This window comes from Hemitrygon akajei, chromosome 7 (assembly GCF_048418815.1).
Source record: "Hemitrygon akajei chromosome 7, sHemAka1.3, whole genome shotgun sequence".
Classification (NCBI taxonomy): Eukaryota; Metazoa; Chordata; class Chondrichthyes; order Myliobatiformes; family Dasyatidae; genus Hemitrygon; species Hemitrygon akajei.
The window spans coordinates 4685405-4701279 of record NC_133130.1 but is presented as its reverse complement, the minus strand read 5'-3'; the positions used below and the strand labels follow the sequence as shown (position 1 = coordinate 4701279).

The following is a 15875-nucleotide window of genomic DNA, read 5'->3' as shown; positions in this document are numbered from 1 at the left end:
TTAACAAGCACACCGGCTCTCTTCCCTCATTTACGACTCTTCCATAATCCATACAGAACCGCTGCTCCGCCGACCAAGATCTCAGAAAAACTATTCGGGTCAGAGTGGAAAGTTGGAAGGTAGTTGTTAATGATCTGCCTGGTGTTCAGGAGCTCATCCCTGCTGAATATGACTGGATCCGCTTGAACAAAAACAATAAAAAGACACAAAAACACACAAAAAGCCAGAGAGCTCGGCACCGAGGCCGCCATCTGCGGCGCCATTTTGAAAAATCTGGTCTGTATGAACAGTATGCAAGAGAAGCTTTTTCAGTGTATCTTGCTGAACTGATTTACTAGTCCGTTACACTGGATCACTCCCAGGAGAGGGACAGCAGTGGTTTAGCTATATAGTGAAGCTTCAGTGAAATGCTCTGAGCAACTGAAGCCCAAGGAAATGTACTACATGGTGTATGAGCAAAGCAAAAGTTATTCAAGCTCTAAAACTCAGCTTCTTAATTTTAATTATTTGTTATGATTATGATTTGCTTTCCCTTTTGTATTTGCACAGACTGTGGGCCAGTCTTCGCTTGTGTGTGGTTTACCATTGACTCTATTGTATTTCTTTGCATCTACTGTCAATGCCTGCAGGAAAATGTATTTCAGGGTTGTAGATGGTGAGATGCATGCACTTTGATAATAAATTTACTTTGAAGTTGCTGAACCTCACATCTCATCACACGGCAACACCTACCAAAGCTTCTGTGATGATCGTTCCAGATGCGGACCAGGTGAAGACTTCAATCTGTCCAGGAGTATCTATTACAACATACCTTTAAAACAAATATATTGGCTTCATCAGCTTCTGTCAACGCTCTACAAACACAAGCTCCCTAATGACATTCCAGAATGTTCTAGATAGATAGATAGATACTTTATTCATCCCCATGGGGAAATTCAACTTTTTTTCCAATGTCCCATACACTTGTTGTAGCAAAACTAATTACATACAATACTTAACTCAGTAAAGAATATGATATGCATCTAAATCACTATCTCAAAAAGCATTAATAATAGCTTTTAAAAAAAGTTCTTAAGTCCTGGCGGTAGAATTGTAAAGCCTAATGGCATTGGGGAGTATTGACCTCTTCATCCTGTCTGAGGAGCATTGCATCGATAGTAACCTGTCGCTGAAACTGCTTCTCTGTCTCTGGATGGTGCTATGTAGAGGATGTTCAGAGTTATCCATAATTGACCGTAGCCTACTCAGCGCCCTTCGCTCAGCTACCGATGTTAAACTCTCCAGTACTTTGCCCACGACAGAGCCCACCTTCCTTACCAGCTTATTAAGACGTGAGGCGTCCCTCTTCTTAATGCTTCCTCCCCAACACGCCACCACAAAGAAGAGGGCGCTCTCCACAACTGACCTATAGAACATCTTCAGCATCTCACTACAGACATTGAATGACGCCAACCTTCTTAGGAAGTACAGTCGACTCTGTGCCTTCCTGCACAAGGCATCTGTGTTGGCAGTCCAGTCTAGCTTCTCGTCTAACTGTACTCCCAGATACTTGTAGGTCTTAACCTGCTCCACACATTCTCCATTAATGATCACTGGCTCCATATGAGGCCTAGATCTAATTCATAGACTTCAGTGCTTCAGTGATGTGGCGATCATTTACTGCCCATCCTGGAGAATCTCCTCTGCTCACCCCCCTCCCCCCACCATCACTCAACACAGCAATTATGTTGAGTTTACAGTAACAATGAGCAAGCAGCGCCCCCCCAGTGACTGGATACGCTGCCTGGCAATGTTTAGAGGGTATGTTCGTGCCTGGGTAAATATTGAAAAAGAACACGCGCAGTCCACGGCGACCCTAGAGGAGTTTCGAGACCGTTGGGCTCCGCAGGGTGTAAATGCCATCGTGGATAGAGATGGCAACATTTTGGTGTAATGTCTATTGCCTATTTGTAGTTTAGTAATTGTGTTTGCCACTGTTTTATATATATTGTATAGCACCGATATTTGTAATAAAGGATTTTGTAATAAAAAAAAGTGACTGGATACGTTTCCTGCAGTTGCTCAGGCATCCCAGCTCTCTGTCTCACTGCTCTGAGCAGGCAGCGCCCCCCAGTGACTGGACACGTTTCCTGCAGTTGCTCAGGCATCCCAGCTCTCTGCCTCACTGCTCTGAGCAGGCAGCGCCCCCCAGTGACTGGACACGTTTCCTGCAGTTGCTCAGGCATCCCAGCTCTCTGTCTCACTGCTCTGAGCAGGCAGCGCCCCCCAGTGACTGGACACGTTTCCTGCAGTTGCTCAGGCATCCCAGCTCTGTCTCACTGCTCTGAGCAGGCAGCGCCCCCCAGTGACTGGACACGTTTCCTGCAGTTGCTCAGGCATCCCAGCTCCCTGTCTCACTGCTCTGAGCAGGCAGCGCCCCCCAGTGACTGGACACGTTTCCTGCAGTTGCTCAGGCATCCCAGCTCTGTCTCACTGCTCTGAGCAGGCAGCGCCCCCCAGTGACTGGACACGTTTCCTGCAGTTGCTCAGGCATCCCAGCTCTGTCTCACTGCTCTGAGCATGCAGCGCCCCCCAGTGACTGGACACGTTTCCTGCAGTTGCTCAGGCATCCCAGCTCTGTCTCACTGCTCTGAGCAGGCAGCGCCCCCCAGTGACTGGACACATTTCCTGCAGTTGCTCAGGCATCCCAGCTGTCTCACTGCTCTGAGCAGGCAGCACCCCCCAGTGACTGGACACGTTTCCTGCAGTCAGGCATCCCAGCTCTGTCTCACTGCTCTGAGCAGGCAGCGCCCCCCAGTGACTGGACACATTTCCTGCAGTTCCTCAGGCTTCCCAGAGACCGCCAAGACAGCAACTGGACCTACCACAGACTGAGCACCCAGAGAAGCAGATTGAAGTTGGGACACTGGCACAGCTAGTGGGTTTGCTGCCTCATAGTCACACTGTGGCTCCAAGATCCGAAAACTGCAGAGATGAGGGAACATTGGATGGGAGACGGAATGGAGTGCAATGGTCCATCGTAAACGTATGAATCCATGAACAACACGTCACTGTAAACTCCGGAACCCATGAACAACACCCCACTGTAAACTCCGGAACCCATGAACAACACCTCACTGTAAACTCCGGAACCCATGAACATTTCACTGTAAACTCCGGAACCCATGAACAACACCTCACTGTAAACTCGGGAATCCATGAACAACACCTCACTGTAAACTCTGGAACCCATGAACAACACGTCACTGTAAACTCCGGAACCCATGAACACCTCACTGTAAACTCGGGAATCCATGAACAACACATCACTGTAAACTCCGGAACCCATGAACAACACCTCACTGTAAACTCGGGAACCCATGAACAACACCTCACTGTAAACTCCGGAACCCATGAACAACACCTCACTGTAAACTCGAGAATCCATGAACAACACCTCACTGTAAACTCGAGAATCCATGAACAACACGTCACTGTAAACTCCGGAACCCATGAACAACACGTCACTGTAAACTCCGGAATCCATGAACACCTCACTGTAAACTCGGGAACCCATGAACAACACCTCACTGTAAACTCGGGAATCCATGAACAACACCTCACTGTAAACTCCGGAACCCATGAACAACACCTCACTGTAAACTCCGGAACCCATGAACACCTCACTGTAAACTCGGGAATCCATGAACACCTCACTGTAAACTCGGGAATCCATGAACAACACCTCACTGTAAACTCCGGAACCCATGAACAACACCTCACTGTAAACTCCGGAACCCATGAACACCTCACTGTAAACTCGGGAATCCATGAACAACACCTCACTGTAAACTCCGGAACCCATGAACAACACCTCACTGTAAACTCAGGAACCCATGAACAACACCTCACTGTAAACTCCGGAACCCATGAACAACACCTCACTGTAAACTCCGGAACCCATGAACAACACCTCACTGTAAACTCGAGAATCCATGAACAACACCTCACTGTAAACTCCGGAACCCATGAACAACACGTCACTGTAAACTCCGGAACCCATGAACACCTCACTGTAAACTCGGGAACCCATGAACACCTCACTGTAAACTCGGGAATCCATGAACAACACCTCACTGTAAACTCCGGAACCCATGAACAACACGTCACTGTAAACTCCGGAACCCATGAACACCTCACTGTAAACTCGGGAATCCATGAACAACACCTCACTGTAAACTCCGGAACCCATGAACAACACATCACTGTAAACTCGAGAATCTATGAACAACACCTCACTGTAAACTCCGGAACCCATGAACACCTCACTGTAAACTCGAGAATCCATGAACAACACCTCACTGTAAACTCCGGAGGTTCTTGCAGATGCTGGAAGTGCAAAGCAACACAAACAAAAAGCTGGAAGAACTCAGCAAGCAGGTCAAGCAGTATCAACAGAGAGGAATAGTTAACATTGGGACTGGATGGACTACCTCATTGTTTGTAATTTAGAGTAATTTTGTGGCTTTGCATTGTACTGCTGCCACAAAACAGAAAATTTCACTTCACATAATGTGGAAGAAAATAACAAGGCTGTATATCGTAATGGGCATTGAGGGGCTAATGATCTGTTTCAAATTGTGAATCCGAAGTCTACAATCATTTATCTGTTACAAATGTACTCTGTGTGATTGAAATGTGCCTCACAACTAAGATATAAAAATAACTGTAATAACCCAATAAAGACCAACCCAGATGACATCAAAGATAAGTTCTATGAAGAACTTGATGCCCTCATAGCAGCAGTCCCACAGTCAGAGAAGCTTATTGTCCTCGGGGACTTTAACGCCAGAGTGGGGACAGATTACCAGACCTGGGAAGGGATTCTTGGAAGACATGGTATTGGCAAATGTAACAGCAATGGCCTGCTGCTCCTCAAGACATGCACTACGCATGACCCTGTCATCACCAACACCCTATTCCACCTCCCTACATCTTGGATGCATCCACGCTCCAGGCACTGGCATCTGATTGACGATGTCATCACCAGAAAGAGGGACTGGCAAGCTGAGAGTGACAAAGGCCATGTATGGTGCCGACTGCTGGACGGATCATCGACTCATAGTGTCCAAGTTTAAACTTCGCATCCTGACTGTGAGAAGACCCCAAGGTCAGAAGACTGCAAAGAGGCTCAATGTCTCCAAGCTGAAGAGCAGCGTAGTTGCAGAAGAATTTCGTGAAGACCTAGATAGCAGGCTGCTTGACACACCCCAGGATGACCACACCAGCATTGAAGAGCAGTGGACGGCTTTCAGAGATGCAGTCTACTCTACCGCTCTCGAACACCTGGGACCAGCAATCCATAGACATCAAGACTGGTTCGATGAGAACGACGAGGAGATACAGGCACTGTTGTCAGAGGAACACCAACTGTTCAGAACGCACCAGAACGATCCCACATCACAAGCAAAGATAGATGCCTTCACCAGTGCAAGACGGAAAGTGCAGAAGAAACTCCGTGAGATGCAGGATGTCTGGTTCAGCAATAAGGCTGATGAGATCCAGGGCTATGCAGACAGTCACGACACCAAGTGTTTCTACGACGCTTTGAAGGCTATGTATAGACCTCAGTCCTCTGGCTCCTCCCCCCTCCTCAGTGCAGATGGGACTCGGCTGCTGACAGAGAAAAAGCAGATTTTGGAGAGATGGGCTGAACACTTCAACCAGGTCTTCAACCGCCCTGCCGAAATCAATGATGAGGCCATTGCTTGCCTACCTCAGGTGGAGATCAACCTGGACCTCGACAACCTCCCCACAGAAGAAGTCAGAAAAGCCATCGGGCAACTTTCTTGTAGCAAAGCACCAGGATCAGATGCAATCCCTGCTGAAGTCTACAAAGCAGGAGGCCCATTCATGATGCAGAAGCTGACTGAGCTCTTCTAGTCTATGTGGAATGAAGGAAAGGTCCCGCAACAGTTGAAAGATGCCAGCATAGTCCACATCTACAAGAGGAAAGGCAACTGCCAGTCGTGTGACAATCACCGAAGCAACTCTCTCCTGTCCATAGCTGGGAAGATCTTGGCTCGCGTCCTGCTTAATCGCCTTCTCCAACACCTTGAGCAAGGTCTCCTCCCAGAAAGCCAGTGCGGCTTCCGTGCAGAGTGTGGAACTGTCGACATGATATTTGCTGCACGCCAACTCCAGGAAAAATGTCAAGAGCAGCACAGCGACCTCTTTATGACCTTTGTCGATCTGACCAAGGCATTTGATACGGTCAGCAGAGATGGCTTATGGAAGATAATGGAGAAGTTTGGCTGCTCTAGCAGGTTCATCACGATTGTTCGGCAGTTTCACGATTGGCATAATGGTGAAAGTTTTGGATGATGGTGACGAGTCAGAAGCCTTCCCAGTGACGAACGGTGTGAAGCAAGGATGCGTTCTCGCCCCTACACTCTTTAGCATGGTCTTCTCTGCTATGCTGAATGATGCCTTCCGCGATTGTCAGGATGGTATACATGTCAGATACAGGACTGGCGGTGGGCTATTCAACCTCCGGTGTCTACAGGCTGTTACAAAGGTAAAGGAGACCGTCGCCAGAGACCTCTTATTCGCTGATGATTGCGCCCTCAACGCCAGCACAGAGCAGAAGATGCAGCAAGAAATGGACTGCTTCTCATGAACCTGTGACAACTTTGGACTTACAATCAGCACCAAAAAGACCGAAGTTATGTACCAGCCCGCACCCGGAAAGCCCTGCCAGGAACCACACATCACAGTAAAGGGGCAGAAGCTACTGGCAGTCGACAGTTTTACTTATCTGGGCAGTACTCTATCACAAGCGGTGAACATAGATGCAGAGATCAGCAACAGAATTGCCAAAGCCAGTGCCGCCTTTGGGAGACTCCGTGAGAATGTATGGGAGCGGAGAGGACTCAGCCTTACCACCAAGCTGAAGGTCTACCGAGCAGTGGTTCTCACCACCCTCCTCTATGCCAGCAAGACCTGGACTGTCTACAGCAGACATGCTAAACAGCTCAACCACTTCCACTTGAGCTGCCTCCGCAGACTTCTCCACGTACGATGGCAGGATAAAGTCCCAGACACGGAGGTCCTGGAGTGGGCTAGCACCCACAGTGTCTACACCCTCCTACAGAAAGCCCAAGCCTGATGGGCTGGCCATGTCGTCAGGATGTCTGACAGTCGACTACCAAAACAGCTGCTGTATGGAGAGCTGAGCCAGGGCAAGCGCTCAGTTGGAGGGCAGGAGAAACGTTTCAAAGACTGCCTCAAAGTGTCCCTCAAAGACCTCAACATCAATCCCAGTAGCTGGGAATCGTTTGCTCTGGACCGCCCAACCTGGTGGAGCAGGACCACTAAAGGAGCGTATGCAGCAGAAATCAGATGCACCGCAGAGGCTCAGAGGAAACGTGCCGCGCGCAAGGCTTGAGCTACCTCCACTTCCACTGCAGCACCTACCCTCATGTGTCCCACATGTGGGCGAGCTTTCAGGGCCCGGATTGGCCTCACCAGTCACCTCCGGACCCACAGTCACAAACCCTCCACCTGACAGAAGTCATGGTCGTCTTCGACTCCGAAGGACGAACAACAACAACAACTGTTTGTTCTGAGAATTTTCATATGTCTGTGGTTGAGCCAGCTGGCCTGATACATTTTTTGAAAACTAACACTTAAGTAAAATGTGTAGCTGCTCAAGGACATATTTTTGCTACTTTCCTATTCAGTAGAATTGCTGGAGTTCCTCCTTCAGGTTTTAGTGCTTTTTGTCACATATGTTTGGGATATAAAAGACATATAATTGGCTTGGTGGAAAGAGGGCTGTTTCTCAGATTGCCCTGTGACCAGTGGTGCGCCACAGGGAGCAGTGCCGGGGGCTTTGCTGTTTGTCAACTATATTCAAGTTTTCAATGAGAATGTAAGGGGCTCAATTAGGAAGCTTACCGACAACATTAAATTGGTAGTACAAAAGAAATAAGAGCAGGAGCAGGCTATCTAGCCCGCCAAGCCTGCTCCACCACTCAATAAGATCATGGCTGATCTGGCCATGGACTCACCTCCACCTACCTGCCTTTTCCTCATAATCCTTAATTCCCCTACCATGCAAAAATCTATCCAACTTTCTCTTAAATATATTTGCTGAGATAGACCCCACTGCTTAATGGGGCAGAGAATTCCACAGATTCACCACTACTGGGAAAATCAGTTCCTCCTCATCTCCATCCTAAATTTACTCCCCTGAATCTTGAGGCTATGGACAGTGGGGAAGGCCTCCAGTTACAAAAGGATCTAGATCAACTGGGAAAGTGGCAAAGGACTGGCAGGTAGAACTTAACTCAGACAAGTGTGAAGTGTGAAGTGCATGGTCGAAGTGGGAGTACAGGTACATGGTTCACTGACAGTGGCAACTGTGCTGAAGGTGGTGCTTGGCGTATTTGCCTTCATCAGTACTCAGCATGCTACAGGGCTACAAAATGGCACTCCGGTCATACACAAGCATTGTGTGCAGATCTAGCCCCCACTTTATGGAAATTTGTTCTACAATTTCATTTCAGGTCAACACAGACAGGTTGGGCCAAAGGGTCCTGCTTCTATGCTGAACAACACCATGGTCCTCAAGCTGTGACGGGGATCACTCACTCATCATCAGTAAAAGCCAGAGTGGCTTTGCACATTGAAACCACTCACCGACAATCCTGCTGCCTCTTCTCAATGAACTTCATAACCTGTAGAAGATGGAGGGAATAAACAGTGTGAATAACCCACCCCCATTGCTGGCGGACAACATGCCCACGCAGACCTCACCTCTTTCTGCCCCACTCTCTTCGTCCCTCCATTCCTCCCTCCAATCCCGTCCCCCTCCCCACTCCTTCCATCCCTCCTTCCCACTCCTGAAGGCAGGAACGAAATACAGAAGCTCACCTGATCAAACCGCGTCGCAAACAAATTCAAAGACGTGACGATACCACCATTGGGCCCAAGTCCATATCTGAAGCACTGGGTCAGGGAAAGAAATCAGCAGGCAGGGCCCCGAATGCAGGTGCAAGCTCTGCCCAAGGGACATTCAATGGACACAACCAGGCAGGGCCCAGAGTGCAGGTGCAGGCTCTGCCCAAGGGACATTCAATGGACACAACCAGGCAGGGCCCAGAGTGCAGGCTCTTCCCAAGGACTCATTCAGAATGCACTGGACATACACCAGCATGCCAAGTTTAGAGTTAGGCTACAAGGACTGCGTTCCAGACTGGTATTTAAGCTCCTGCATCTTGTCATGACACCACATCAGGGTGGATAAATCCCCAGGGCCTCACAAGGTGTTCGTCTGGACCCTGTTGGGAGACAAATGCAGAAATATATGGCGCCCTCGCAGGGATATTTAAATCATCCTTCACAACAGGTGAAGTGCTGGAGGATTGAAAGATAGCCAATGTTGTTCTGCTGTTTAAGGCTCTGAGAGTAAACCAGGGAATTAGAGGCTGGTGAGTCCTGATATCAGTTGTGGGAAAGTTATTGGAAAATATTCTAAGGGACCGGATATATGAGTATTTCAATGGACATGGACTGATTAAGGATTGTCGTCATGTGCTTGGTAGGTTGTGTCAAACCAATCTTATAGTTTTTCCAGGAAATTAGTAAACTAATTTGCAAGGGGGATGGTACCCGGAGCGATAGAGCAGTGAAAAAAGTGCATGGAGTAAAGCCAGATCTAACATATAGAGAGGCTTTGAGGAAAGAGCAGCAGAATAAAGGGTATAAAGGTAGGAAGGTAGAAGGGCTAAAATGTGTGTACTTCAATGCAAGAAGCATCAGGAACAAAGGTGATGAACTGAGCTTGGATACATACATGGAATTATGATGTAGTGGCCATTACGGAGACTTGGCTGGCATCAGGGCAGGAATGGATTCCCAATATTCCTGGATTTCAGTGCTTTAAAAGGGATAGAGAGGGGGGGAAAGGGGAGGAGGGGTGGCATTACTGGTCAGGGATACTATTACAGCTGCAGAAAGGGTGGGTAATGTAGCAAGCTCCTCTTTTGAGTCAGTATGGGTGCAAGTCAGGAACAGGAAAGGAGCAGTTACTCTACTGGGGGTATTCTATAGGCCCCCTGGTAGCAGCAGAGATACCGAGGAGCAGATCGGGAGGCAGATTTTGGAAAGGTGCAAAAATAACAGGGTTGTTATCATGGGTGACTTTAACTTCCCTAATATTGATTGGCACTTGATTAGTTCCAAGGGTTTAGATGGGACAGAGTTTGTTAAGTGTGTCCAGGATGGATTCCTGTCACAGTATGTTGACAGGCCATCTAGGGGGAATGCCATACTAGATCTAGTATTAGGAAACAAACCGGGTCAGGTCACAGATCTGTCAGTGGGTGAGCATCTGGGGGACAGTGATCACCGCTCCCTGACCTTTAGCATTATCATGGAAAAGGATAGAATCAGAGAGGACAGGAAAATTTTTAATTGGGGAAGGGCAGATTATGAGGTTATAAGGCTAGGATTTGCGGATGTGAATTGGGATGATGTTTTTGCAGGGAAATGTACTATGGACATGTGGTCGATGTTTAGGGATATCTTGCAGGACGTTAGGGATAAATTTGTCCCAGTGAGGACAATAAAGAATGGTAGGGTGAAGGAACTATGGGTGACAAGTGAAGTGGAAAATCTAGTCAGGTGGAAGAAGGCAGCATACATGAGGTTTAGGAAGCAAGGATCAGATGGGTCTATTGAGGAATATAGGGTAGCAAGAAAGGGGCTGAGAAGAGCAAGAAGGAGGCATGAGAAGGTCTCGGCGAGTAGGGTAAAGGAAAACCTCAAGGCATTCTTCAATTATGTGAAGAACAAAAGGATGACAGGAGTGAAGGTAGGACCGATTAGAGATAAAAGTGGAACGATGTGCCTGGAGGCTGTGGAAGTGAGCGAGGTCCTCAATGAATACTTCTCTTCGGTATTCACCACTGAGAGGGAACTTGATGACGGTGAGGACAATATGAGTGAGGTTGATGTTCTGGAGCATGTTGATATTAAAGGAGAGGAGGTGTTGGAGTTGTTAAAATACATTAAGACGGATAAGTCCCCGGGGCCTGACGGAATATTCCCCAGGCTGCTCCACGAGGCAAGGGAAGAGATTGCTTTACCTCTGGCTAGGATCTTTATGTCCTCGTTGTCCACGGGAATGGTACCGGAGGATTGGACGGAGGCGAATGTTGTCCCCTTGTTCAAAAAAGGTAGTAGGGATAGTCCAGGTAATTATAGACCAGTGAGCCTTACGTCTGTGGTGGGAAAGCTGTTGGAAAAGATTCTTAGAGATAGGATCTATGGGCACTTAGAGAATCATGGTCTGATCAGGGACAGTCAGCGTGGCTTTGTGAAGGGCAGATCGTGCCTAACAAGCCTGATAGAGTTCTTTGAAGAGGTGACCAGGCATATAGATGAGGGTAGTGCAGTGGATGTGATCTACATGGATTTTAGTAAGGCATTTGACAAGGTTCCACACGGTAGGCTTATTCAGAAAGTCAGAAGGCATGGGATCCAGGGAAGTTTGGCCAGGTGAATTCAGAATTGGCTTGCCTGCAGAAGGCAGAGGGTCATGGTGGAGGGAGTACATTCAGATTGGAGGGTTGTGACTAGTGGTGTCCCACGAGGATCGGTTCTTGGACCTCTACTTTTCGTGATTTTTATTAACGACCTGGATGTGGGGGTCAAGTTTGCAGACGACACAAAGGTTGGTGGTGTTGTGGATAGTGTAGAGCAGGGGTGTCAAACTCATTTTAGGTCATGGGCCGGATTGAGCAAAATGCAGCTTCATGCGGGCCGGATCAGTCGGAAGCGTGCGAACGCAGCTATCATTGCCTCCGTTTTTTCAGCCTGCTCTCATGTGTCTCAGTCTCTGCTATAACTACAAAGTGTTTCACTTTACAAATTCCGTTTCTTATGAAGAAGACTGCCGAGCAAGACTGCCGAATAAACACTAAAAACCCTGAAAACCTGGTACCTGAATAAACTCAGCATTAGCCATATCATACGCCATAGGCGCTTCGATTACTGGGGCCAGCTTTAATAGTAATTAGATATTATCTCGCGGGCCAAAGATAATTCCACCGCAGGCCGGATTTGGCCCGCGGGCCTTGAGTTTGACATATATGGTGTAGAGGATTGTCAAAGATTGCAGAGAGACATTGATAGGATGCAGAAGTGGGCTGACAAGTGGCAGATGGAGTTCAACCCAGAGAAGTGTGAGGTGGTACACTTTGGAAGGACAAACTCCAAGGCAGAGTACAAAGTAAATGGCAGGATACTTGGTAGTGTGGAGGAGCAGAGGGATCTGGGGGTACATGTCCACAGATCCCTGAAAGTTGCCTCACAGGTAGATAGGGTAGTTAAGAAAGCTTATGGGGTGTTAGCTTGCATAAGTCGAGGGATAGAGTTTAAGAGACGCAATGTAATGATGCAGCTCTATAAAACTCTAGTTAGGCCACACTTGGAGTACTGTGTCCAGTTCTGGTCGCCTCAGTATAGGAAGGATGTGGAAGCATTGGAAAGGGTACAGAGGAGGTTTACCAGGATGTTGCCTAGTTTAGAGAGTATGGATTATGATCAGAGAATAAGGGAGCTCGGGCTTTACTCTTTGGAGAGGAGGAGGATGAGAGGAGACTTGATAGAGGTGTACAAGATATTAAGAGGAATAGACAGAGTGGACAGCAGGTGCCTCTTCCCCAGGGCACCACTGCTCAGTACAAGAGGACATGGCTTTAAGGTAAGGGGAGGGAAGTTCAAGGGGGATATTGGAGGAATGTGTTTCACTCAGAGAGTGGTTGGTGCGTGGAATGCACTGCCTGAGTCAGTGGTGGAGGCAGATACTCTAGTGAAGTTTAAGTGACTACTAGACAGGTATATGGAGGAATTTAAGGTGAGTGGTTATATGGAAGGCAGGGTTTGAGGGTCGGCACAACATTATGGGCCGAAGGGGCTGTAATGTGCTGTACTATTCTATGTTCTATGTTAAGTTAGAGAAAGTGGATGAAGGCAAGGCAGTGGATGTTGTCTACATGGACTTTAGCAAGGCACTTGACAAAGTCCTGCATGGGAGGCTGGTCAAGAAGGTTCAGTCACTTGGCATTCAGGATGAGGCAGTAAATTGGATTAGATATTGGCTTTGTGGGAGAAGCCAGAGAGTGGTATTACAGTAGAGGGTGGCCGCTCTGGAGAGCTGTGACTGGTGGTGTGAAGCAGGGATCAGTGTTCGGTCCAGTGTCATCTCTACCAACAATCTACATGATAATGTGGTTAACTGGATCAGCAAATTTGTGGATGACACCAAGATTGATGGTGTAGTGGACAGGCTATTGAAGGCTATCATGGCTTGCACAGGAAAAATTTTCTATCACTCCCCCCACCACGTACGTGCAAACCCAAGACTCTTACACGATATAAAATTGTCTTTGAAAAAACAGATACTCCTTCCTTCTTATCTACCACTTCAAATACTTTCTCCAAGAACATACAATTTGTTACCTCGTTCTTGACAATGGATTGCAGGATTTTGACAAAAGTTCAGGCCAACTGGACTACAAGTCACCTCCTGTCCCTCCCTCCCTCTCTTCTTGTGAGTTAGGTTTGCACACACACTATTACAGTTTGTTGCTCACACTTGCACCACCCGTCTCCATGACCAAAGGATATTGCTTCATCACCTCCCTGTAGTTCACAGTGTCCCGAATATCTGAAAAACAAGTAGCATCACATTGTGGCTCCCAGCAGCCAGAACTTTCACCATCCTGTTGTAACATCACCCACCCTGTACCTCCAGCCCCAAGCCCTCACCAATATTAGCTGGGATAGGAAACTCATGCACTGCAGGGTCCAGGTTGATCACATACGGAGGAGATCCTTTAGTGTGTAGATGACCAGTCAGTCTCTGAGGACCAGAAAGAAATCAGAGGTTCAGAGTTCATTCATGCCTGCCCAGTTCAACCACCCACCACCGTGTCCAATCCCTCCCACCTCGACCCCCAATCCTCTCGATCCATAATCACTCCTTCTATCCCTAATCCCCGCCTCAATCCCCAATCCCTAATCACTCTCTCGATCCCCAATCACTCCCTCAATTCCCAATCCCCCCTTGATCCCCAATCACTCCCTCAATCCCCAATCCCCCTTGATCCCCAATCACTCCCTCAATCCCCAATCCCCCCTTGATCCCCAATCACTCCCTCAATCCCCAATTCCCCCTCGATCACTAATCACTTCCTATATTCCTAATCACTCCCTTGATCCCCAATCCCCCTCGATCCCTAATCACTCCCTCAATCCCCAATCCCCCCGCAATCCCTAATCACTCCCTCAATCCCCAATCACTCCCTCGATCCCTAATCCCCACCTCGATCCCCAATCCCAAATCACTCCCTCGATCCCCAATCCCCTTTTGATCCCTAATCACTCCCTCAATCCCCAATCCCCCTAAATCCCTAATCACTCCCTCAATCTCCAATCCCCACCTCAATACCCAATCCCTAATCACTCCCTCAATCCCCAATCCCCCTAAATCCCTAATCACTCCCTCAATCTCCAATCCCCACCTCAATACCCAATCCCAAATCACTCCCTCGATCCCCAATCCCCGCCTCAACCCCCATTTTGCCCATCCCACCCACTTCCTCCAAGATCATGTTCAATCCAGTCCCTCAATCCTCTGCGCCTATCCCCTCCGTACTTCACACCTCACCTTTCCCTCCTCCAGCCCCACCCCCATCATCCACACACTACCCCTTCCATCCTCTGCAGCTCACCCTGTCTCTGTGCTTCATCAAAATGGGTCTATTTCTGTGCTGTATAACTCGATCTGCCCTTTGTTTATTTATTGAGACACAGCAAACACACCCTTCCAGTCCTTCAATCTGCTCTGTCCAACAATAGCACCCTCACCCCCGCGTTGAACCCTAATGTAATCACAGGACAATTTACAATAACCAATTAACCTACCCACTGGTACGTCTTTGGACTGTGGAATGAAAGCGGAGCACCCGGAGGAAACTCACACGGTCAAGGGGAGAATGTACAAACTCCTTACAGACAGCAGAGGAAATCGAACAGTGTTTGCAACTGTATCCTGACATGCTTCCTCAGCACCTACGACTGCAGATCGCCCTGTAAACCACCTGCATTTTCACCCAGATCATCACATCAGATCCCAGTCACTGATGGTAGCGGACCGCCGCTAATCACCAAGCCGCTGTCCCCGTCCCAACCTCGGCCATCACCTCAGGCCGGGCCGAGGGAACCCACTCCCCCAGCCGAGTCTCGACACTGCAGTCCCGAACTAGTCAGCTTTCCCCGAGTCCCTGTCCCTCCTCTGGTACCTGGACGAAGCAGGTTTTCCCAGAACCCGCCATGCCGAGGACGATCAAACAGACAGCGCCAGCCTTCGGGCCACTGGACTCTCCTACCGCCGCCATTGTCGCCCGACGCCGAATGATGACGTCCTGGAGCTGGTCTGTGTTATTGGCAACTTGCACCGATCGGGGTGGATTGCGCCACCTACCGGAATGGAGCGGCACTGCCTCCCAAACCTGCCCTTCCCCCGGTTCAGGAGCAGAGCGGGGCGAGGTCGACAGCCCGCCCCTGCACCTCTCATGACCAGCTGTTTATTGTTCTGTTAAAATGCTTTTGTGGGATGTTCCACTTCATTTATTGTTAGATTTTTTAGCTCGGGGTATACAGTTATTCACGTGTATTTGTGGGTCACTGTTACCCGGGTGTGGTGCCTCCCCCGTCAGTGTGAGACTGGTTGGGTTCACTCTCAGGGTCATGGTGCCTGATCTGTTTTGTGTTTATCACAAGTTCATCTGGCAAAATGCCTCACTATCAGGCACCAAGACCTC

The 15875-nt window shown here is 48.6% G+C and overlaps 1 protein-coding gene across 3 annotated transcripts in view; it reads right to left on the bottom strand.

The window, feature by feature from the left end:
• gpn1 (GPN-loop GTPase 1) overlaps positions 1–15875 on the bottom strand; it is a 137553-nt gene that overhangs the window by 35197 nt on the left and 86481 nt on the right. For 2 of the 3 annotated variants that reach the window (XM_073050345.1, XM_073050346.1), the window contains exons 1-6: positions 15354–15467; positions 13819–13912; positions 13678–13717; positions 8917–8983; positions 8683–8720; positions 733–811 (exon numbers count right to left, since the gene is read on the bottom strand). In XM_073050345.1, the coding sequence (XP_072906446.1) occupies positions 733–811; positions 8683–8720; positions 8917–8983; positions 13678–13717; positions 13819–13912; positions 15354–15449 (414 nt within the window). In that variant the 5' untranslated portion in view covers positions 15450–15467. Of the gene's footprint in view, positions 1–732; positions 812–8682; positions 8721–8916; positions 8984–13677; positions 13718–13818; positions 13913–15353; positions 15468–15875 lie in introns of those variants that run through there. The other variant, XM_073050347.1, reaches the window with a different exon arrangement.